The 25,003-nt window shown below is 37.2% G+C and overlaps 1 protein-coding gene and 1 pseudogene across 1 annotated transcript; one reads left to right on the forward strand and one right to left on the reverse strand.

Moving 5' to 3' along the window:
- Positions 1–720: 720 nt before the first annotated feature.
- LOC145786771 (uncharacterized) lies at positions 721–16,227 on the reverse strand. The gene is made up of 9 exons (XM_082598508.1): positions 16,116–16,227; positions 15,117–15,294; positions 12,161–12,300; positions 10,855–10,964; positions 8,161–8,299; positions 7,591–7,754; positions 7,431–7,485; positions 6,747–6,945; positions 721–1,992 (listed from the first exon to the last, which is right to left on the reverse strand). The coding sequence occupies exons 1-9, from the start codon at positions 16,225–16,227 to the stop codon at positions 1,842–1,844; spliced, it is 1,248 nt and encodes a 415-aa protein (XP_082454634.1). The 3' UTR covers positions 721–1,841.
- An 8,345-nt stretch (positions 16,228–24,572) lies between these two features.
- Positions 24,573–24,670, forward strand: LOC145787026 (U6 spliceosomal RNA; annotated as a pseudogene).
- Positions 24,671–25,003: the final 333 nt, after the last annotated feature.

Consider the following 25,003-nt stretch of genomic DNA (forward strand, 5'->3'; position numbering starts at 1 on the left):
CTATAATTATTCCTGATGAAGACACTATGTGGTGTCGAAAACGTTAGATTTAAGCTTAGTAGTTTTTTTTTCTTGTTTTTTTGTGTGTTTGATCAAAAATGTTAAATCCGTTAACGTTACTGAGTGTTACATTTATCTGGTACAAGTCAAGCTCTCTACCAAGGCTCAAACATAACATCTTGTTAAAACATAAACAAATTAATCATCTGACCAATAACCTTTCTTCATTAACTATTGCATTCACCACATGCCTAGCAGAGGAGAATGAAGTCACTGTTCTTTGACTCCGGCTTCGCTCCTGCTCCGAAAGTATTGACTGCGGCACCTGCTTCAACTCCGAAGCTTATTTGAAGTAAAATAAGCGTGAAACTACCTCTTTCAAACAGTTTTTAAAAAACACAAAACACCCGGGATTTTCTCAAAACTGCTTTTGCTACATTATAGCTTACCTCCCCCCCCCCCCATGACAGGAAAATAACCAACTTTTATGATTTCATTTAGGGTGCTTTTAATAGGATTGCACATAAAGCATTAAATCACCACTATGGGTTCCTAATTTGCTCGCAATGCACTCAATTACCTTTCCGGGCCCTTTTGCTACATTAGGCTTACGGACCCCCCAGGACTAAAGAATAACAACTGTTATGCTTTAATTTAGTCGTTTAGGATGGTTTCAGCCAAACATTTTTGCGCGTAAACTATAAAATCACAATTTTGGGCTCCCCAAAAAACACAGGCCAGGGCCCTCAAGGGTACGCCGTATTCTCCGTACCCCCCTCTCATAGGCCTTGATGGGAGGTCATTTATATAGATATTAAATACGAGTGGCGATAGTATTTTATATTGATTTAATGTTTGTAAACAGCTAGTGAGCGGTAATCTCCTATGAAATGATGAAGCTTCTCTTCAAAAGTGTAGCTGTATATTTCACTTTTAACTACAATTTTGTAAAGACGATAGATATGGGATATTTTCTTCATTGAAAATCTATCATTAGTTTCACAAATGTCAAAACATAACATAACCTACAATAGCTCATATACGAGCATACCATACATGTGAGCAACTTCAAGATTAAGAACTGTTTCAAATTACACATATAGGCTAACACATAGTCTACAATTTTAGGCAGAAAAAGAGACATGAAATTCGAAATCACCGAGTTGCCTACACTGCTGTACAATAGCCTACAATAAAGGGCCAGAGCAACTTACATTTTCTAATTCAATCGTTCGATTTAAGGCTTATGTGTTAATTGCAAACGCAGGCTGAGTTTCTATATCTAACATAATGTATTTGTTTCAAAGTATACTTTTCAGTTAAAAAAAGTTTCAACATGTGTTTATTTTTAATGCTCGTTTCGACGTTTCGAATCGAACGCAGAACATTAAGAAGTTGTTTCGATGTCGGAACGAAACAAAATTGAACAAACTTGATTGGGAGAAACCAAAAAAATAAAAATAAAATATTAAAATAAAACGGAAAGAAATGAGATTTGAGTCACGAAAAAAACAACAAAAAAATAAATTCTTTTCTAATTCAGTAATTTCTTTTTAGTTAACATAAACGATAGCCTTCTCTATAAAAGTTCAGTAGTCTTATGTAATCTACAAGACTACATTTAAGAAAATAGATTCTAAACTAAAAAGTAGCCAAGACCCGGGAGTTTACTTAAAGTCTCGAGCCAAGATAAACACAATTTACGCAATCAGGTGCTGCACATCTGTAGTCTACATGTTTTAAAAGTAGCCTACAGTAGCCTACATTGCAGGTATCGCAGTGTTTTTAGTTTTTGGCAGTCAAAACGATCTAACTCCCATCAGCAATATGAGACAGCACTGTTAATGGTAGACCAAATAATCCATGAACATGTTGTCATGATTGGGATGTGTCATGTAATCCATTTGCAGAATTGATGGTTTTCTTTTTTCCCAAGCGTTGGTAATAGTTCTCGGACTCAAACCGTAACTGTATAATTTTCCAGTTTGAATTCTGCAAGATATAAAAAAAATATATATATTAACACCTCTCTTCATGAAGACACATTTAAAAGGTCTATTTATTTTTTGTGAAAAGTGATTTTCAATCGAATCAAAACAAATCAACGCATTGCTGCAACAAACAGAATTAGTTGCCGTGCGCGGACATTTTGCCGAAAGACATTTTGCCGAAAGGACATTATGCCGAAGGACATTTTGCCGAATGAACAAATTGCCGAAACAATTTGGAAAAAAATTACTTTGAAGTGACACAAAGTCTCGTTACTATGCAAGCAATGCCTTTGAAATAGAATAACTTTGCTACTGTTGTTTGCCTAAAAATTACTTTGAAGCAACACCAAGTCTCGTTACTATGCAAGCAGTGCCTTTGAAATAGTAATTACTTTGCTACTGTTGTTTGCCTAAAAATTGCTTTATATACAGTCTCCACAGTTTTTGGAAATCAGTATTAGTTTAAAGTGACACCAAGTCTCATCTACTGTATAAGTATATATGCAGTCTCCACAGGTTTTGGAGATCAGTAGGCTATTAGACGTTTGCTTATAGTCTACATATAACTAGGGGTGGGCAAATAAAGGCATTTTGATAATAGTATTTCCAGGACCCAATTTTTTCATGGCCATTTTTCTCTCTGAATAAGAATCCGATGAGTTTTTTTGTCTATTGGTTCAGCGGCCATTTTTAAAATGGCCGCTGAAAAATTGACATTTTTCATCAATCAGATGAAGATGTGATCATATGGGTCATGTAATATGTCTAAATATAGGTTGTTTGGGGAGTAGATTCTAAAAATTAACTCCGTTTTGCGATTCACTGCATTGCTGTGGCGTTATCATCTGAAAGTATAAAAAAAAAAACGCTTTTTACATGAAAAATTAAAATTTTTTAGTGTGTTTCACCATCTAACAGAAAATAATCATACGAATATCTCATTGACAATCATTCCCGCATAATTACACATGCCACTTCACATAATTCTGCTCAAAAGAGAGTCCACAGTCGTCGTAATGTTGGATAATGGCTTTAGTACATTTTTAATGGAGGACTTCAGTTCTTCTGCACCAAATTTTTCAACCCGGGTATCGTCCGTCAGCCGTCTTAACTCGTCTCATTTGTCGAATTTCGGGTGCTATGGTTACTTAGTTAGTCGAAGATGGCTAACTTCGGCTAAAAGTTGTTTTCCACTCTTGAAAGCATTCCCATAAATCAAGCGATGTACTAGTAACTGGACTGTTATGCAACTTGCACAAGTCGATCTGACGTCAGGTCTTTTGTGTCTTCTTGTTCTTTAGATCTGCTTTTTTAATCAGTGAAAGTTTTGTTGTTGCCTCGACGGTAGCCAGAAAGTCCGATTCCAGTTTTTTCACGCTGTTGACTTCTTCTGAGCATCTTGCCCATTTCCAACGTGCTTTCTTTTCCAATACAGATTTTTGTTCAAAGCTGGAGTCCACCAGTAAGCCATTTGTGAAAACCACATTTTTCCGCGAGTGTGTAGTAACAGACGTACTCCCACCTGTAACTCTTATACGATTGTCAAATTTTGCAAACTGTGACTCGCAGCCCAAATTTGTCAGTGGTGCCTGCTTCAGTGCTTCTCTATTTACGTCCACGTTTACATCTTGCCACAGGAATTCGACTGCCGAAAGTTGCCTCTCCACAGAATCAATAACTTCCCCCATCACTGCAGCTTCCAACTTATCCAAACCACTTGGTTCGCCTTCTCGCTTGGCCTCCATCACTTCTTTCATCACATTCAATTTTTGATAAAAAAAAAACTTCACTCCATTCCAATTTCTGTCGTCATGCCGCACCTTGTTGTCAGTCTCATCAATGCCCAAAAAATGCATCAGAGGGAATATGATTACATTTCCCATTTTGGTGTAGATTTCTGAGCATCGAGTGAACCATTCATTTTGAACGTATGCGGCAACTGCAAGCACCAACTTATTGCTGTTGGTGTCTACCACTTGGTTAAAGAACGCATCTATGTGCACACGATGTTGCAAATACAACCGCGCTAAATCTGCAATACGTCCAAATTGGTTAGATACAAATCCTCTGAATCCTCGGTGATCAATATTATTATCTTCCATCCACTGTGTAGGCCTATAGTCATTGTAAAGCGAAACACTGTGAGACGCATGACTTGGCGAAAACAACTTAGCGAGTGCTATGAGTCCTAAGGTATGAACTGATGTGCCATGGGAGCCGAAGACTTTCCCACCAACAGTTAGTGGTAAGAGATTTTGCAATCCAATTTTCTGCTCAGCATTTTTGTACACTTTATCTATGCCATGGTCAACACACAGTATTATGCGAGGATTGCGAGCACAACATTTTAATCACTTGTTGGTGTCTATGTCTAGTTTGTCCAGTAAAACATTACAATCAGCCGCCCGGTCAGACATTCAAAAGTCAATTTGACTCTTGATATCCTCCACAGTGCAGTTCGCGAGGACAGCAGCAAGGTATTCAATTTGAAACTGTACGCTTTCGCTCCGTCTTTACCGGAATGACTTAAATTTTCCACGTAACCAGTAGTAAATGACCTTTTATCGTCAGCATTTCCAACGATTGTAATGTGATCTGTTTTAACATCGTAATGACGGTGACCGGCAGCTGTCTGTGTGTCATCGAGGCCTGTAGTGATAACTTTATCATCTTTATGCAGCAGCTATCGTGCGACGTACTTGAGATTCAAATACGATGCATCTTCCAGATAACGCGATATCGTACGTTGACTTGGGAGTACGTAAGTCAGATCACGTACTGTTTGGTCAGGTTCATCATCATTATCGTCATCGCTATTCATTCCATCATCATATTTGTTCCCGGCATTGCAATTTTCCTCGTTCTCGGTTCGCCATTGTTGACCAACCCCATAAACATTGGCTCGTAAAAACACGAGAAATATTCGTGTATTACGCGAGTTTCCTCAGAATTTCACTTGTTTTTCACTTGTTTTTTACGACCAATGTTTATGGGGATCAAATTAGCTACGTTGACGATTAGTTTGCATATTTCATTGGGCGATGCGGCCGTTTCTGAGAAACACTTGACCAAGCAACGTATGACTGTCTCATTGAAAGATTTTCGTCCAGTCCTCACCTTCACTGACGGGAACTTTATTTCTTCTGATGTTACGGTTTGTTTCTCAGCTGACTCTTTTGACGAACGAAGCTTTCTGTTGGGAAATGTTATTTGGGATGTCGATGGTTCAGAAGCCTCGTAGCAGACATCCTTGTCTGTGTCGACTGCACAATTCATTGCTTCTATGCTCTCTAGATTATCCAGTTCTCGCTGTTCTCTCTTCCTTTCCTCAATCGCAAGATGCTTCCTTTTCAGCGAAATTTTTCTACTTTCCTTCCTCTTTTTTGATCTAGGCCAATCTTTTGGCACAGCATTACTACACACAGCTCTAAAAGCCAACACCCACGGGATAAGCCGTTAACCTCAAAACTCTCAATAGCCTAGCCTAAGAACCTGGACCCAGCAAAACAAAAAATTGGGATGTAAGTTTTCTTGAGCGCTGACGGAAGTTCGCGCGCCATTTTCGCTTCATGTGTTAAGTTCAGTGAACGAAGTTCGCGGAAGTTGACAACAGCTTCGAACTAAAAGTACAAAAACGAATATTCTTGAACTTCCATGCAGTTTGAAAGTGCCTTCTCAATCTTTCTGGTAACATGGTTGCATATAACAAGAAGCTCAAACGATCATTGGCGTAATAAATACACAAATAATAACCTAAAAATGATCTTATCTTAACCTAAAAATGATTTTAAAATACAAGAAGGTGTCATGCCAGGTAGCTAAAAATGCTTTTATTGTAATCTTTGACCCTCAAAACATATGTTTAGACATATTGCACAGGTATATTTGTCTCACTCGTATGTCCTGAGAGCAAAATAGCCATTTTTGGCCGCCATTTTGAAAATGGCCACTGAACCAACCTATTATGACGTCATAGAGCAAAAAATCAACGGATTCATATTTACCAGCCCAAATGGCATTAGAAAAAATGGGTCCTGAAAAATCGACCTGAATTTGCCCACCCCTAATATAACACTTCTGTCGGATACTTACGCGCTGTCGCACATAATTTGGGAGTGAAATCTGTTTGTGAATGACATTTATGTGTTATTAGGTTATGCAATGGTAATAGGCTACATATAATGCATTTGTATAATTTCGGCAATTTGTCCATTCGGCATTTAGTCCTTTCGACAATTAGTCCTTTCGGCAAAATGAGTTTCGGCAAAATGTCCATTCGGCAAAATGTCTTTCGGCAAAATGGGTTTCGGCAAAATGGGTTTCGGCAAAATGTCCGGGTACCATTAGATACATGTTCTCAGGATACTAACTTTTATGACGTCGACTGGTCTACCGAAGTCATTTCTCAAAATACCCAGAGGTCACTATTTTTTTAATTATAGTGGAAACAGTCAAAGAATGTTTTCACTTTAAAATTTATATATATCATAAAATTTACTATCAATTTAATGTATTTTTCATATTTAGAATGCAACAAATTGTAATTGTAGCCTAATACAGGTCTGAATGGAGGAAAAAACAGGGGAAATCTATGTGAATTGCGACTTTGAATAAGTTAAACAAAATATTTTAATACCTTAATCTTGGATCTTCATTTTTTGACAAAATGTGATATAGTAGGCCACTACACTACTTATAGTAACACTGTAGCTTTTTAAAAGCAGCTTTTGAAGAATGCATGAAGCTATAGTTCACCTGCTAAATCCTTCCTCTGGTGGAATTTGTCGGAGTGTCGGAGTCTTTCTGGGAGTTCTTGCCGACTTCGATGATGATTTGCGAGCTGAATTGACTGGTGGAGGACTGGGAGAATACAATGTAGCGGATGTGCTTCTTCTACTGGATCCAGGAGAAGACGCCACAAAACCAGAGTCAACACTTCTCAGATTTCGCCTACCTAAAACGAAATTAGGTTAAGTCAAAAAGTATACTTAAGAATTTCTGCTTTTAAATAAATAAAACTTGACATAGTTTGCTTGTCCAGTACAACCCGCTCAGTGACGGAATGGGTCGTTTCAACTTTTAGTTCTGTTCGACCATGGTTCGATTCCAAGTCAGGTCATTCCGTTGTGATTGTGGCTTATCTTGTTTAAAGCAGTATGCGTTAGTGATTAAAATGCAATAGCGTCTTTAAAATCATATGATGTTGAATGAAGTAGCCTACTCTCTCTACAAAAACATTTAAGTTAGCTATTGTGAAGCAGAAATACACAAATCATGTCATTAGGCTATCATCATTTTTATTTGTTCAGTAAAATTTGTAAACGTATGACAAAAAGAAACATTACACGTGATCGCTTATCTTGAGACTAAGAAGAATTTTAAATTTAGTCTAACAACTGACAAGTTATCAAACATGTAACTAATAGCAGCTTATCTCACCTTTGTGAGTTGGCTGTGGTGTTTGTTCGTTTTCAAACAACTCTTCATTGAGACTCTGAAATTCAAATTTTATCAATTAAGTAAAATAGCTGTTTTTGCTTGAAGTCTCTTCAGCGTTGAATAGCCATTAAAAGTTTCACTTTTTTTTCTAATTAAACACCTCTGTGGCCATTGTTGATATTCCTGATTCAAGACGAGGATTATCGTTTGAAGCATCAACGTTTTCATCCATGGAATCCTCTTCTTCTTCTTCGGACTTCATTAGCTGTGGATTCTCGGCATCCTCTATTCCATGTATTGTTGTCAGTAAGACAACCAACCCAGCTGTCAAAAGGAATTATATTGAGGTGTGGGCTATGCTTATGAAAATCTCAAACCAACAATCAATCACAATTTTTGTTTGCACATTATAACTGCAATTGGTGATGTGTGGGTTGAAAAATTTAAAGCCAATAACACGTTTAAAGTTTATGAGTTTGGTACTGTGTCATAAAGAGTTTTATCATTTGTGTGTGATATTAGTGAAATATTAATAACTTAAAATTAAAATATCGGTGAAGAGTCAGGTCAGATCAACAAACTGAACGTTCACTGGGTAATATTAAAAATGAGAAGCATATGCTTCTGAGATACAGCAGGTAGCCTAAATTAAAGCGCAAGCTTCTTTCCGATGTATCAAAACCTCAAAGATGAAATTCTACGTTCAATTCAACATTCGGAAATATCTAACTTGCAATATCTTTTCGGTTTATCCTACGCAGTCCTATAAGCAGTTCTTTTAAAAGCACGTCTGTGTCACTTCTCTGTCCTGTCCATAGCAATAGGGAATGTAAAACTTGATTGGAAAGGAGTCTGTTTTCTCTGCGAACCTAAACAACAAAAAGAAAATTCAGATCTCAAAGAATATTTTATTTTAAAATAGACTATTATAATACCGTATATTCGATTTTAACCAATACATAAATAAAAGCATTATTTTTAGTTTAATTTTGTGGTTCGGTTTCATTAATTTCTAAGCTGAACAAGTTCGAATTTTCAAAGCTAGGTTTGGATTTAGTCTATTAGCTATTTAAAATTTCATCGTTAGCGTTTATGCGAAGAACATCATCCTCGAACTCGAAAGATAGCCATCATCAAACTCAAGTTCTCGCCCATTAAGAATTGCAAGAATAATTTTTAAATGATATTTTTCAATCCCGAGTTTGAGTACTCAAATGAGTTCGCCAAAGGTTTTGAAAAATATGTGACCACATTGGTGTTAGGAATTGTTTTGCTCAATTATTGTGTTAGCAGTTATTGCGCTCTACTGCTATCGAAATTTAGTTGCTTCAATTTACGAATGTTAACTCTATCAATGGTCTGTCAGTGCGATGCAAAATGATGTCCACCTCTAATCTCCATCGCCACAGGGCTTCTTGATCCAGGATCATGACTTGCGCGTGATTTTGTTTTAAGTGAAGGAGGGCTGCGTGGGACTCCAACCTCACTCTCTTGTTTCAGGTTTCAGGGTCCAATGGCAAGACATGGTCAAGACGATTGGGTGAAGCATGAGATGCAGCAGAATGACCATAACGTCTACGTGTCACGTCATGCTCTTGGGCACGTCCTGCAACTGTGATACTGGATGGTGCTTTCCTGTCCGTTGAGCTAAATCCAGTGATGAGCTTCTTCCGCACAGTCTGCCACACATCCAGGTTTACATAAGGTGACAAGCCGGAGTGGTGTTATTTGACCCATAGCTGGGGCCCTGCCAGGTGCTACTGCTACGGGCCAGAGCAGACCTGGGAGTAATGGAAAACTAAAGGGTAACTCCATATTCCCCATAAACAGCAAGATGCAAAATAGCATAAAAGTTGTTGGGCCAAAAAGTCGACCAACTTATCTACCGTTTGCTTTCATATTATTCGTTTTCAACGCAAAATGTATCCAAAATATCTATAGCTGTCGCAAATTGGAAAATTGGTATCGTTCTTCTTGCTTATGAGGCAGCAAGTCAGGTAACATCTCCCAATTGTTGCAACCAGAGCAGTGTCTTCATATCAGGGTCTATGAGATTCACATGTTCTTCAGGTCGAAACATTAGACAGTGATTTATGATGTGCTGTGCTGTTCGACAGTCACCACAAATACAGGCTGGTGAGTCACACAATCCCCAGGTAAACATATTGTGCTTGAAGCGACCAACACCAGTACGGAGGCGATTCAGAGTGACCCATTTTTTTCTTGGCAGGTCTGAGCCAGGTGGTACCGTAGTGTCTGGTGTGACTTGGAACTGGTTGGGCCGTGAGATGGTTTCCCAGCGGTCTCTCCATGACTTCATCAGGCCACAATGTGTTGAGAAAAAGAGCGCCTTGAAGGCAGGCGTTGACGTGTGAGCTGTTGTGCGTCAAGGACTACATTGTGGAGGAGATGGCGATCATTGACCTCTGCCTTTAATGCGAGCCGTATGGTAGAATTCTCTCTGCGTAGTTTTGGGGGGGCGATGCCTGAAAGCACTGGTAGTAAGTCTGTAGGAGTTGGACGCAGGCATCCAGTGATTATGCGCATGGTGTCGTTAAGGGCGATATCTACTTTTCCTGCGTGTGTGCTGCGGCACCAGACTGTAGAAGCATATTCGGTAGTACTGTACACAAGCGCTAAGGCACTAGTGCGCAGTGTTGAGGTTTTGGATCCCCAAGTCGACCCAACTAGACATCTGAGAAGGTTGTTTCTTGCTGATGCTTTGGCACGAACTGAGTCACAGTGTTTTTTATACGTGAGTTGCCGATCCAAGGTCACTCCCAGATATGTAGGGAAGGGGTCATGTCGGATAAGGGTTCCATCTAGGGGGACTCGTAACTGGCGGCCAGCTTCCTTGTTGTTGAGGTGGAAATGTGTGATGATGGTTTTAGCTGTGCTGAGTTTTAGTCTCCAGTCCTTTAGGTATTGTGAGATCAGCTTCATATCCTCGGTGAGGACATCCTCTACCTTAGTCAAATTTTTGTTTGTGTATAGTAGGGCCAAATCGTCTGCATAGCTGTACTGTGTGGACTTTGTCTGGGGAATGTCGCTAATATAAATATTGAGTAACATGGGTGCTAAGCAAGATCCTTGAGGAACTCCATTCCTTAGACGACGGGTGCGGCTGGATTGTCCGTCGCTAGTTTTCAACACAAATGAGCGGTTTGCTATAATGTTAGCGAGAAAGCGAACAAGTTGTTTGTCAGGAATTTTTTGTAGGAGTCTAAGCACTAGGCCTTGGTGCCACACTGTTATCGTTGATATAGGTTAACCCTTTGCTGGCTATTGTTAGCAAATGGGCGTTTTTATATGAAACAAAAAGGTTTAAGAATACTCTCCCATACGAAATCCTGCTTAGCCCTATACTCTACTGATTAGGCCTATAACAACAAACACTATTACAGAACAAACGATATCCACCAACCTTTTCGATATGTTTCGGTCGTAAACCAAGCACTCTGGGAAGAGCAGACCATCCAACCGGCGTTATTTTAATCATGTCGTGGCAAACGATTTTATAAATATCAGACATATCTAAAAAAATGAAATTGAAACACTATGTAAGACAATTTTGGACTTTGTATTGCAAACAGAACTTTTGTCAGTTTGACAGTGACGAAAAGTCACTTTAGATGTTTGCTTGGTAAAATACAATACTTGTTTTTAACTTTTGTCTTGTTGAGCAATCACTTAAAGTTTTAGAACTAACCAGGTAAACCTCAACGTCGTGAATAAAATCATAGAATTTTATATTGATCGTTTTACCACTCTTCGCGCATTAATGTTATTAATAACTATCAACACGAAGCAAATTTTTGTAATAAATTTAACTATTTTACGCAGTTCCAACATTTTAATAAAAAAGGTTAATGTTTTTAATCCGACGAGGATGGGATTCGAACCCACTCGTGCAGAGCACAATGGATTAGAAGTCCATCGGCTTATTTTTACTTTTTTTTTATCACCTTAACCACTAGGCCACATTATAATGTTAGTGCAACCAAGTATCGTTGTTTCGATCTTTAGTTTGGGCAGCAGTGTGTAACTTTTCTTTGTTGAATAAGCAACTCCAATTAGCCGGACTAAATTAGCCTTCCTTTACGAAAGTTTCAACCTGGAGGTTTTTAAAGCGCTCATAGTGAAAAATTTTGTCTTTCTTTTGCCCTTTTTTTATTCCTAATTTAACTTATCGATTTCTAGCTCACCGAGTCACCTTACAAAAAGTACACAGATCAAGCGGCATTTCTAGCTCACCGAGTCACCTTACAAAAAGTACACAGATCAAGCGGCACTTGTTCAAGTTTTAGCTTGTGCTACATTGAGTGACGTATTAATGGCGTATTGAGTGATGTACTAAAAAGGTCTGAATACAACTTACTGGGCTATAGGTGGGCAAAGGTGGAAATGAATTTTAAACACCTTGATGAAGATTTTACTGGGTTTGTTTTCGGGCCTTTGTAAGCAATGCAAATCCCCAACTAGTATAGAAAGGATGAAGATCAAGATTGTAGGGTTGGGCGAATGCGCCAACTTTTATTTTTAAGGATCGACTTCGACTTCAAACACAATAATTTTTTTTTCCAACTCTTCAGTCACGATAAGATTGCTTTCAAAAATTTGCTTGTTCATTGCGAAAAAACTTAGCTGTTTTCAGGAAATTGTCAAGTTAACTTTTATTAAAAATCACTAAGTCTATGTCCTTTTTATAAACACTGGCTTTAATGCGTCACCTCTTAGTGCAATCAAACTAAATTTCCCTTCCAGCATGTCAGCCAGATATCCCTGCCAAGCTCCATATCGAGATCGAAGTCCTTCTATCAGAGCTTTCAAGCCAGCCTGTCCTCGTGTTTGTAGAATGCGAAGAAACGGGCTGCAATGGAAAGTGTGTTTGAAAACACTTTCATGTTATCGAAAAATAGTATAGCTGCTTTCTCTTTACTGTCTCCTAGTCAGACTAGTCAAAAAATAATTTAGCCTACTGTTTCCTAGTCAGACTGTTTTTTAGTGCAGTCTAGTCAAAAATAATAGGCCTACACAAACGCAATATAAGAACGTTGTTTCTACAGTAGGCCTACATTACATTTTTTGTTTGTTTGTTTGTTTGTTTGTTTATCTTTATCCTGCATTGCGGGAAAGCGGACTTGAGCGCTATGCATCGGTGTACGCCTTCCGACGTACACCTGACCCACGCTGCAGCCGACTGCAATGTCTGTTTCCGGTTGTATACTCTACTTATTACTGAAATTTGGTACTACCCAATACTCGAAATCGATCACTGGGTAGAGGCAATTATCGTAAAGTTTCTTGCCCAGAGAAACAACAGCAAGTGCAGGTGGCTGGAGTCGAACATGCAGGCTCTCGACTGCAAGCCCAGCGCGCTAACAACTCGGCCACTGCTGTCGACGAACATGAAGTAAGCATGAAGTAAGCATAAGCATGAAGATACATGAAGTAAGCAAAGCTTTAAGTCACAGCAAACGGTTATATGACATTCATTACACTGGTCTACAAATTTCAACTTTTTTTTTCAGGTTTGTGTTTTGACAACTGATTTTGGCTAATTTTGGGGCGCTGAATCCGAAAATGAACTCAGATTTTCTCTATTACATCACGTTTTCTTTCTATCGTTGCCATTTTTTATGAAATTGACCAATTTTTACCCTTTTTAGTGCAGTAAAATGTCAAATATAATTATTTTCTGACAGCTATAAACTTTCAAACATATAGATATTTTTACACTAAATTCATAAATTGGTTCAGATTTCCTCTAAAATAAAAAAAATTCCTGTTATGATAATCGTAATAGGACATAGTGGAGGTTGGTAGCGTTGAGTTTTTCCATGCTGGCTTGCTGGGGCAACAAAGTGGCTACACCAAATACCCATGTTTCCTATGCTACTGGGACAGCAGGGCCAAGGATCAGCACTGGAACAAAGAAGAGTGGCCTCCAAGGCTCACCTTGACACCTGGAGACAAAATATCATACGTGATCAGTTAGTTGATATCAAAAAGATCCTCTTGCCTCCTCTTCACATCAAACTGGGTCTCATGAAACAATATGTAAAAGCTTTAGATCATGAAGGAGAGTGCTTTAAGTATATATGTTATGCTTTTCCTGGTCTCAGTGAAGAGGAAAAAAGAGCTGGGATTTTCAATGGACCACAAATCAGGCAATTGTTAAAGGATGAAAATTTTGTAAAATCAATGTTGCCATTCGAGGCTAGACTTAGAGCTTGGAATGCTTTCGGAGCTGTTGTGAGAAATGTTTTGGGAAACAGAAAAGCAGAAAATTATAAAGATCTTTTAAGGGAGCTACTGCTTAGTTTTGAAGATTTGGGATGCAGGATGAGCATCAAAGTTCACTATTTGAAGAGCCATGCGGATGAGTTTCCAGAAAACCTTGGGAAAGTTAGTGAAGAACAGGGTGAACGTTTACACCAGGATATTAAAATTATGGAGGAACGTTATCAAGGTCGGTGGGATTGTCATATGATGGCCGACTATTGCTGGAGTTTTAAAAGAGAAATTCCAGATGCTGCTCATAAAAGAAAGTCCCTCAAAAGAGCATTTTTAAGCTTATAAGTGAAGAGTTCATATTTTATGAAAGCTATTTTTTGACTGTTTCTGAACTCGCCCTGCCCAAGTCCCTTTGAGTCAATCTTTATTTTGGCACTTTGCTATTTCTGTGTGTGTCTTCAGAATTTCTGCACTCCATTGGAATGTCTATAGACTATGTGCATATTGTGTGAACTGTAGGCTATAATTCAGATAATACCTTGTCACTGTCCTATCGACATGTTCGTCAGCATAATGTAGTGTTTGATGTTATTATGGTTGCTCTTTTGCATGCCTATTTTTTATTAAAAAGTATGAAATTTCAATAAATACAACGCAAATTTGTGTGAATATAATATGGAATGCTTGTTTGCTAATTAAAGCTAGATTATTGCAGGTAAAACAGTGTTCATTGCATCAGAATTCTTTGTTTTGACAACAGAGGGGGGGCAAGAATTGATTTTTTTCAAAAATTAGGGATATTTCATATCTCAAAAACGTGATGTGATAGAGAAAATCTGAGTTCATTTTCGGATTCAGCGCCCCAAAATTAGCTAAAATGAGTTGTCAAAACCCAAACCTGAAATTTTGTGTAGACCAGTGTTATCGATTGTTGTATTCGGGCGCATGATCATACGAAACTTGTAGACATCGAATTCATTTGTTTGGCAAAAATAAAAGATATTTAGGGGCTTCATTGTTTATGATGATTATTATATTTTTAGGACACTGAGTAAACATTAAAATCCAAACCGTCTTTTGCTACATGTCAGAACTTTTGTATTTTCTGATGAAAGGCCTCGTCAAGTAGCCTACTAGAGTACTAGTTGATCGTTGCCTACAAGTACAATAGCCGAAAGTTTGTGTTATGCGCTAAAGGTATTGGGCTTGACGCGGTACTTTTGTCTCTTTTTAACCTAACTCAATGTTTCTAAACCTAAGCACTACGGACCTCCAAACGATCTGTGAAAATTTTTTAAGTTGTTTGTGACTGCAAAAAGGTCAGAACCACTGGTCTAATTGAAATTTAGAATCAGGTAAGTCAAACTAGAGAAAATCAACTGCTTTTACAAAGAAAAAATCAAGATTTTATAATTTATTTCGAAGGGACTGTCATCATTCGAATCTTACGTGTTTTGTTCTAAATCAGTTTGACGAGCGTTTCTAATGATGACAACATCTTGCCAAAACAAAACTCCTTTCCCAACCAGAAAATGCAAAAGCGATGAAGGTTTTTTCGTGTTGATCTCCTGCAATAAGATGGGATAAAGCAGCTGAAGTAATCTTCTCTGGTGTTTCGTGAGAGGTTCTGCAAAATAATGAGTCCAATTAACTTACTTTAGCAACCTAAATTCTTTTTAAAGTGTCTGCCCTCAAAAATATGCTGAGGACCAGCATTTCGAAACATTTCCTTTTTAACACAAATTGCTTGATTTTTGAGTTTTGCTTGATTGTATGTTTAAAGTCAAAACAAAACACATAAAAACCTCAACACTCAAACAGCGCTACAGATGTCCATTCAACGTCACTTGTGGATGATCAAATAGCTTTTGCACAACACTTCCAACTGCAAGTCTGCCCCGGTAGCTCAGAATGATAGCGAGCGCCCCTTGCGCATGAAAAAATTACAAAATCAAGCAGCGCTGGTTCGGCTCTCAGAGTGTGCGTTGAGCATAACGCATTTAGAAGACTGTTCTCCTTTCAGCGACACTTTGTCGATGGATTAATTCACCAACAACAACACTTTGACAATGAAAAACTTCAATCAGTCAATTTTGGTAACTGGATCTACATCATTGCCGAAACTCTAATAGTAGGTCCATGCAAAACTGCTAGGATTAAGCCATGGACTACTGTTTAAAAAGGTCTCAAACTTTTTTAGTTTGAGAGTAGATCCTTACAATCAATCAATCAAAAATAAAACTTCGGCGACTACGTCTGAGTCACTAGCCCAAATCCCTTCCAACAATAACAAAATAAACAAAATTGCCTGGATTAAAGTTTTTGAAGTAAGGTTATCAATCTTAGCATTTTACGTATGTCTTTAATCAACAAATTCTCTTACATCATTCTAATATGTAAACAGTTACTTGAGTAGCCTACAATGTTATTAAAAATAAAGTGGCTCACCTATGTCAATCCACTGCACCCAAGGAAGACGCTCAAAATCAAGATGCCAATCTTTGTATCTATAAGTTCCATTTGTAGTTTGTGAAACAGTTCTTCGAATTGTTGAATACATAACACTTTACTAAATAAATTTTGTTTTGTTCCAACTGCGCGTTACAAACCTGAAAGAGTGCAACAAACGTACAATGGATTAGCCCAGGGGTGTGCAACCTTTATTACAGGAGGGCCAGATATAAATAATTGGGTGAAACCGCGGGCCGCACGTTTATTTAACATATGATTTCTAGTAGTTGCAGGCACAAAAGAGTAGTTTTTCTTGTTATTCATGTTATTCTTATATTAGGGGTTATCTCCTTCCAGAAATAATAAGTTAGGACGCATAAATTTCTGAAGAAAACTGCTATTCAAATTTATTGTCACACTGTCTTTAAACGAGCTCAGTGAGAAGTTTGCTGCTGGCTTCTTTTCCTGACGGCTTTTTCCAAATTTACTTTAATGGAAGTGATCGCAATTCGAAGTCCATTTTCCAAGTGTTGGTCTGTCAGAACCGATCAATAGGGAGATTTCATGACGCCCGTTTTAGAAAAAAATGTTCGCACAAATACGTTGAGCCAAAAAGTGCCATTTTTGAAGCCATGGATTTTTGAAATGTGGAAAGTCATCTTAGTTGAAATGCTTTCGGTAAAAATCGCCAAGATTCATTTTTAAATACTTTGCTTTCAAATCCTTTTTCTCTTGAAGATCAATCAGTTCAAGTTGGATATCAGCTGGTGCTTTGTCAATGTCCGTGTTGAATGGCGAAGAGAATATATCAAACAAATGTTCATGAGATTTGAAGTCCTTGAAACGAGCCAAAAATTCATACAACAATTTTTCAAATTTAGTTTTCTTCTCCGGATGCATTCCATAGTCTCTCAAAGTTGGAAAGTGGAAAAGATGTCCTGTCTGTATGTGAGCTTTCCAAAGTCGTACTTTGTTCATAATGCCTTTTATGTGACCATACATTTTTAGAAATAATTGATTAAACTACCATTCAACGTTTTACAGGCAGAGAAAACTTTTTCTCGAACCGTAGAAAATTTCATGATCAGATCACCGCTTCAATGCGTGATGGAAAGCTACAGATAAATCTGCATCTGGCATTACTGAGTGCAAAAAACAGTGTTGCAGAACGCGTTTTCGAATATTAAATTCTCATCAGTGCAACTACGTTTACGAACGCAATAACCACGGTTAACTTTAAACTCAATACAATACATTACAAACATTATAAGGACATATTCTCAGTGTTCAATTGAATATTAATAAATCCAGAGACATCAGAATAGAAAATTAAATACAATGGATTGGCGGTGGCCGGTGGGAGACTTCTAAAATGGTTAACAGAAGGTGCGAAATCTACAGTATTCCACTCCACAATGAATTGTTCAAACGTACCAGACTAAACTAAATTACCGTATAAACATGTTTTGCGGGCCGCACACAATTCAAAATTGGCACATCTTCGTGGGCCACATAATTTTTCTTCGCGGGCCACATTTGGCCCGCGGGCCGCACGTTGCACACCCCTGGATTAGCCTACTCCAGCTTCACGAATCCAATTTTTTAGTCGCAGTTACATGCTCATACATTTAAGATCTTTGCTGCGGACCGCGGTTACCCTGCCTATTGCAAACCAAAGATAAAATTTGTACATTTTGCACTCAGCGAATGTACTGCCTTCACCATCGAGCTTCTGATTTTAGACATTTGCAAAGTCTGAATCTCTGAACAGCATTGTTGTTCAACAAAAGGTAAAGGTTAAACTTATTGCTAAAAACTTTAAAAAATACCCTCAATTGATTGAAAATAGCTGATAGCTTACAATAGAAAGAAGGCTTCAACAACGTATATGATACTGACACTGTATTAGCAATACAAATTAATTTGCCAAGTTGAAAGCAACAGTCGACAATAAGCTGTCAACGCTATTTCATATCTTTATTTATCCACCAAGTGTGCGTGAGTAGTCTACTTGTTATTTTAATCTGATTGTGCTCGACAAATTAGAATTATTTTTCTTTCTTTGTGGTTGATAACAGTGCAATTTAAATAGCCGATATATAGATTTGTCAAATAAAAAATATTGATTAATAAATCTTGTAATCTATGGCAGTAGAGTACTTTTGAAAGCAACTTCCACTTTAAGAGCAATATGGTTGGTTAAAAAAGACCTCAAAATGTAAAAACTAAACTAATGTTCAGCATACGTTTCAAAAACTAAACTATTTTCCTCTTTAATGCTATTGAATAAATTCAATTCAATGTTTCTTGGCTGATTGACAGATCTATGCCTGAAGATGGACACGAAGATTGGCTTCCTTGCCTTCCCGTCCACTTAATCTAAATCTTCAACCACCAAGCGTAAGCTTGTAGCCTATACGACAGATCTATTATATGCATCGTGGTCGTGTACCCGTACGAATCATCATCTATTTTTCATTTCAAATTTCATTTTTCAAAATTAATTGGTCATGTGTTTGAGAATTGAGAGCCTTGCTCCCAGCTATTTTGTTTCTAGCTTTAGTTATCGCTTATACAGTAAATTATTTTTTACGATTCAAGTAAATAATGCCTTTTTATAATTAAACTTGCTTTTTATAAAGTAGAGCATGTGATTATTGCTTTAATGCTTAGTAAAACATTTTACATAGCCTATTATGAACCATTCGATATTGATTTAGAATCTAGACTTTCTCAGTAATTTTTTAGGGTGTTTATTACAGTTAGCTTACATTGTAGAACACCATATGACTGTCGAGTATGTTTGCAAACTTACTATTATACTTTATGATTAGGTATTCCAAAACATATCTGCTTCCCTTCAAAAACTAAAAAAATGAAATATTCTTGAAAGTATTTCAATAATCGAATGAGAAATTCAGAGAAGGCGGAACTAACTCACAAAAAAATCTATTGGAAGCACGGAATTTGCGTCGAATTCTTTCGATATCTGTTCCCATGGAGCCAAAGCTGAAGGGAAATTCAAAAGATCGATAATCCAGGCAGATAAACTACACCAACAAATCTTCTGTATTTCTTTGACTTGTTGGTATAACCCAGATCAGAATATATCAAAAAATATGATCGAAAATCTTACAACGAATTAGTTTGTAACCTAAGAATTTCAAAGTAAGTTTTTCATTATTTTATGTAACGTTTGCGTTGTTATTCGTTTCAAATGTTGCGTTTTGTGGTTAGTTACATTGCTCGGTTCGATTTTAAGATACAAAACAGGCACGTCAAATTTACTTTTCTTGCATAAAAACCACTGACACTATGCTTTTAACATACGGTAGCCCAATCTTCCAATGTGTGAAATACATGGCCTCTTGCTGTCAGTCGCTACAACGTTGAACTCAATATGCAATTTATTGTAGGTTCTCTGTGACATGCGATATGCTGCATATTATGCTTTGTTGTTCCATTGGCACCTATTTCATCTCAATGAAGTCGGTGTAGCGGGTAGAAGGTAAGCTATGCTGAACGAACAATGATAAAAATAGTCTTCAGTGTGTGTGTAACATTAATTTCGATATTTCTGGCATTAAATTTGGTTGACATGCGGTTGAACTTATTTGCTTGTTTTAATTACTTTTGCAAAGTAAACATTAACTTCGCTGAGAAATAATTGACTCTTAACTCAATATCGGTCTTCGGCTAACTATTTTCAAGTTGGGCTGACTATTACTAAAACTTTTTTTTAATTTAAGAATGAAACAAATTGTATGAGTCAGTTTACAGAGGAACATTCCTAAAAAGCTGCAAATTTCGAAAATTCTTTCAACTTTTTATCCGTTCAGCCTCCATCAAAGGTCATCTTTCAACCTTATCTCATAATCGATATGTAACCATTGGTTTCACCTGGCCAGGTACGTCCTACGTTGATTCAGCCATCATTTTGTAAGTTTTGCTTTTACAAATGTACCTGGCATCAATATCACATATGAACAAGTTTAATTTTTTTTTCCCAGAAGATAAAGTGTTGATTCAACGTAAATTAAACGTTTTCCTACTGTAAAATTGCCAAAGTAAACCAGTTTAATTGGCTAATATAATATTAAAAGATTGTAGGTTTGTTTACTGTAAATATGACTTGGTAAGACGAACACTGAACGTAGAGAATGTCTTTTGTCTGGAATTCTGTTCCTAAAGATCAGCAAAAGGCCGCGCTATTGCCTTTGTCTATGTAGAGTAGTAGACAATAAGTCTCACATGTAGCGGTATGTGTTTAATTTTTTATTAAAATTTTCGCATTCGAATATTAAAACACAGCCATCTTTTATATACAGTACAGTATAATAGCCAACATTTCTACTGTTTCTTTTTTCAACTACATAACTTCCCTATAACTTAATTTAACTGTCAACTACATAGATAGAAGCTTTTACAAATATTAAACATTAGCCTATACCAGGGGTTCTTAAACTTTTTTTTAACGCGGACCCCTTAAAAAAAATTTGGTTTGCGTGGACCCCCTTTGTGGTCTAGTCCGAGAAACTTTTTTGATCAGCATGAATTAGACATACGGTAATGCAATAAAATTAAAATGAATTGGTAACAAAATTTATGTTTTATTAAATTTAAGAAATAGCGAATGCAGATTGTTTTTCAATATTTTCTATTCAATTTCATTAATGAGAAGGATGCTGCTGTTTGTCTTCAACAAGAACATGAAATTGTGGCTTTGTCTTTGATAGGGCAATTCTGCGATGTTCAAATAGCGGCAAAAACAACAATGTGGAAAGTGACTGCGATAACGATTCTCTGAAAACGCTAAACTAGAAATTATCAACGTTGTTTGAACTTAATTTCTTTTGAAAAATGTATTCCATTTACTAGCATTTCCAATGGGCCTTCACGGACCCCCTAAAACTAGTCCGCGTACCCCTTGGGCCTTGGGGGTCCACGGACCCCCAGTTTAAGAACCCCTGGCCTATATATTATAGCAGCATAGCTAAACAAATTACAATTGCAACAGTCATATTTTCATATTAGAGATTATAAACTTTCTCTGTTGCTGCTGCACTATGGACTTGGACATTGTTGATGATATTATAATTTATAAATTAATAAGAGACTATTATCAGGTTGAGTTTCGCTTACCTTTCGCGTTGTTTCTTCTCCAGCTAAGGCTGAGCTAAGGTGACCAAAAGTTTTGGAAAAATTCTTGTGCAGGATTTGATGTGAACTAAATGTCGTGCATTAAAAAGCACTGGTAAACGTGATAGACAGTGAGCATAATCTCACATGACAAAGTAAAACTGAAGTAGTTTTGCATTCTCATCGATCAAGAACTGCAATTTTTTTAAGCAACCTACTCCAAAAAGTGATCTTGAAAGTGATCTTGACCTTCAAGATCACGATCTTCAAGATCACATTGTTCGGTGATCTTGATCTTCAAGATCACGTTTTGTTATCACCCAAACAGGTGATCTTGCCCATCTCTGAACGTGGCCAAGTCAGTCTTGAACAAGAAGAATTTTTTTTTTTTTTTTTGAAATTAGATTAGATTTGTAGGCTAATTAGATCCATTCAAGTTTTCTTAAATTAGACAAAAACTGGAGCTACTCAAGTTTTCATAAATTAAAGAAATTTTTAAACCAGATTAGAATTAGTTTGACGCAGTTGTAACATAACTTTTTCTATTTGGATAAAAACGCCAATATGGTTAATCTGAATCAAAGTGTCATTCCACCATCGCAGCACAAAAACCACGCACGTCATAGCCTAATAGACATTGTTACATAGGTGAATTGATTGAAAATTTATTTTCGGATTGCGAAAGTTGGTTTGAGAGCTTGATTTTAACAGTTTTGAATAGCCGACTTGTAGAGGTTTTGAACCACTGACGTAAGCTAATCCCTAACGTAGGCCCGATGACCGAGGTTGGCGGAGAAAAAGTTTTCGATCGTTGAAGTATTGTTGGCGGAGAATTATTCCATCCATTAGATGCCTATGAATGGAGAGCAGTCCTTAACGTGCGTTGCTCAAGTGCACACCCCGAGAGTAGAACAAGTGCCGCTTGATCTTGAAGTTTCTTCGTTCCAGAAGTGACGCGCTAACCAACTGAGCTATCCGGGCGGACTATTAAAATGTATAATAGTGTAGGCTATGCAATTAGACAAAAGATATTAACACAGTAACCTACAAGCAACACACTTAAATAGACTATTAACTGAAATTTTTTTTTTAACTTTGTATTTTGACTTTTTTGTCGTCTCTGATCATATTAATTATTCCTGTTGTGGAGATGGTTTATTATTTTTGCCCTTTTTGAACTTTTAATGTGGTCACTCTGTTTCGCTTTTCTCAATTCCCGCGAAATTGAAATTTTTAATTTTTTAATACTTTTTCAACTTTTTCGAATCGGAGATGGTCAGTTGGATTCGGAAGCTTGTTTTGGAATCTTTATCCTTTGGTTGCAGATTTAGGAGTAGGACTCTCTCACTGAAAATTTACAGTGCCTGCAGGGCTGAAGTTTTCCGTAATTTGAAGAAGTGGTTGAAAGAGAATATTAGGAAAAGACTATTGTAGTTAGACTTCTACTGTAGCTTAATTTATAGGCAGTGGCTATTTGACCGGCTCCGGTCTTTGAATCTGAAACACTATTTGACCGGTCATGACGTCACTACATAAGCACTTTTTTCTTTCAAAGCAAAAGACGATAAGCGCGTTAAGTTTTAAATTCAACACCTTTTCTTCAACTGAGTCCGTGACGCATACGTAACGTCTCGAGCTGCCATTTTAGAGGGAATGAGTTCGATACTATCCGGAAGCGTTCTTTTTTTTTTTTTAACTACAAAAGGATACAAACTGATATGAATGAATCAACAAGTGAATAAAAAAGTTTCAAAACGAATTAAAAAAGTTTTTTTCTAGTCTTTATTTTTAACAAATTCCTTCCATTTCTTAGCACAAATTCTCTGAAAAAATCACACCTTCTAATAGGCTGTAAGATTACGTTTCGCTGAAGTCCGAAGTTAAAAATTAAATCCAGTCTCATTGTCGCACAACAATCAGTCAAGTTTTAAATCATCATCTCAACCAACCCTTCAAGACAACTTTCCACTTTCAAAAATTTAGTAAAAAAAAAAAAAGGACGCGTCCGGATAGAATCGAACTCATTCCCTCTAAAATGGCAGCCCGAGACGTTACGTATGCGCCACGGACTCAGTTGAAGAAAACGTGTTGAATTTAAAACTTAACGCGCTTATCGTCTTTTGCTTTGAAAGAGAAAAAGAAAAAAGTGCTTATGTAGTGACGTCATGACCGGTCAAATAGTGTTTCAGATTCAAAGACCGGAGCCGGTCAAATAGCCACTGCCTAATTTATAAACCAGAGGCAATATTTCCGAAATAGGCTACCGGTAGCACCCATACTTAAAATATGTCATGACATCCTTAGAAAGTAGCCTATGCAGCGCTAAGCAAAAAAACATGTCTTTATCATGTACCATACCTTACGATGAAAGACCAGACTTACCAAGAGTAACGTTTGAAAGACTCCATAATGATATCCATTTTGGATTCTTTCAAACGCCTTCAAGGCATCTTTTAAGTGCCTTCAATATTTTTGCAAGATTAATCAAAATTTTGCCTCGGTTCGATAACCTTGCGTTTTTCGAGGCCTTCTGGTGTGTTATCGCATGGCATTTGTGTAGCCTACATTTGTTTGTGTGTATGCTTTACATGTCTGTCATACATTTGTCTACATCAGGGGTCATTAACCTTTTTTGCATGTGGGTCACTTTGGCACTAAGAAGAGCTGTGGCGGGCCGCACTAATAAAATTTTAGGTAGGTTGACTCTTATGCTAAACATGAACGCATTTCGTTCCCAGTATCCAGTGTTAAATGTTGTTCATATTTATGTTAGAATACCGCAGCAACAAAATTAATCGAACAACGCTACTGCCAGGCCAAGCTCCTTTTACAACACTTTTGACTTTTTTTAACAATGTCTAATAAACGAGGCCACTTGTTTTGCGCACTTATAGCGAGGCGAGCGGTTTCATCAGAATATTCATCGCCAAGCAAGAGTGGTGTTGTCACTTCGCTTCACAAAAGATATCTTGCAATTAACAATTTCAGTAAGCAAGGAAACGTTTGACACATCGCAATAGCCTACAGGCAACAATAGTGACCTGCAAACATATCAGCGAAAAATAGGCTCCAATAACAGGGAAAAAGAAACCAGGCACCTTGAAACACAAGTTTGTGGAAATCACCCAAAAATTGTAATTCTATCGTAATTCATGAACAGTCATCCCTTTAAAAAAGCAATGAGTTGGTTTTTCATCCTTTTGTGAGAATCTATAAAACCGTCTTTCTTTTGTTATAGACAACTGTCACTTACGATGCTTATCAGCGTGGCAAGCATTTGTTGATTAACAACATTTTGCAGAACTTGCTTTGGCAGTAGATGTACTAGTACTAAAATTGGAACGATACAGAGAAAATTAGCATGGTCCCTGCGCAAGGATGACATGCAAAATCGTGAAGTGTTCCATATTTCTTTCTTTTTTTTTAAACATTTTGCAGTAGCCTACTAAGCTAAATATTTTCATAATACAATCAGAAAAAGTCTTTAAATTTATATATATATAATAGTTTGCCAATTTATTATAAATTGAGTTGGCACACCGACCTATTTTGCCAACAAAAACTTGCATCAAGAGAACACTGCTTGTGAAACACAATAACGGTGAAACGCACACTAGTGTTTACATGACATTTACAAACTTAAAATAAGCAACCCTATGCTCACAGACATTTGTTCCCAGGGATGTGAATCTTGAGGATTAGTTATAAAATGATGCCAGAAACTTAGCTTCCTTACCGGACATTTA

This window comes from Aplidium turbinatum, chromosome 17 (assembly GCF_918807975.1).
Source record: "Aplidium turbinatum chromosome 17, kaAplTurb1.1, whole genome shotgun sequence".
Taxonomy (NCBI): domain Eukaryota; kingdom Metazoa; phylum Chordata; class Ascidiacea; order Aplousobranchia; family Polyclinidae; genus Aplidium; species Aplidium turbinatum.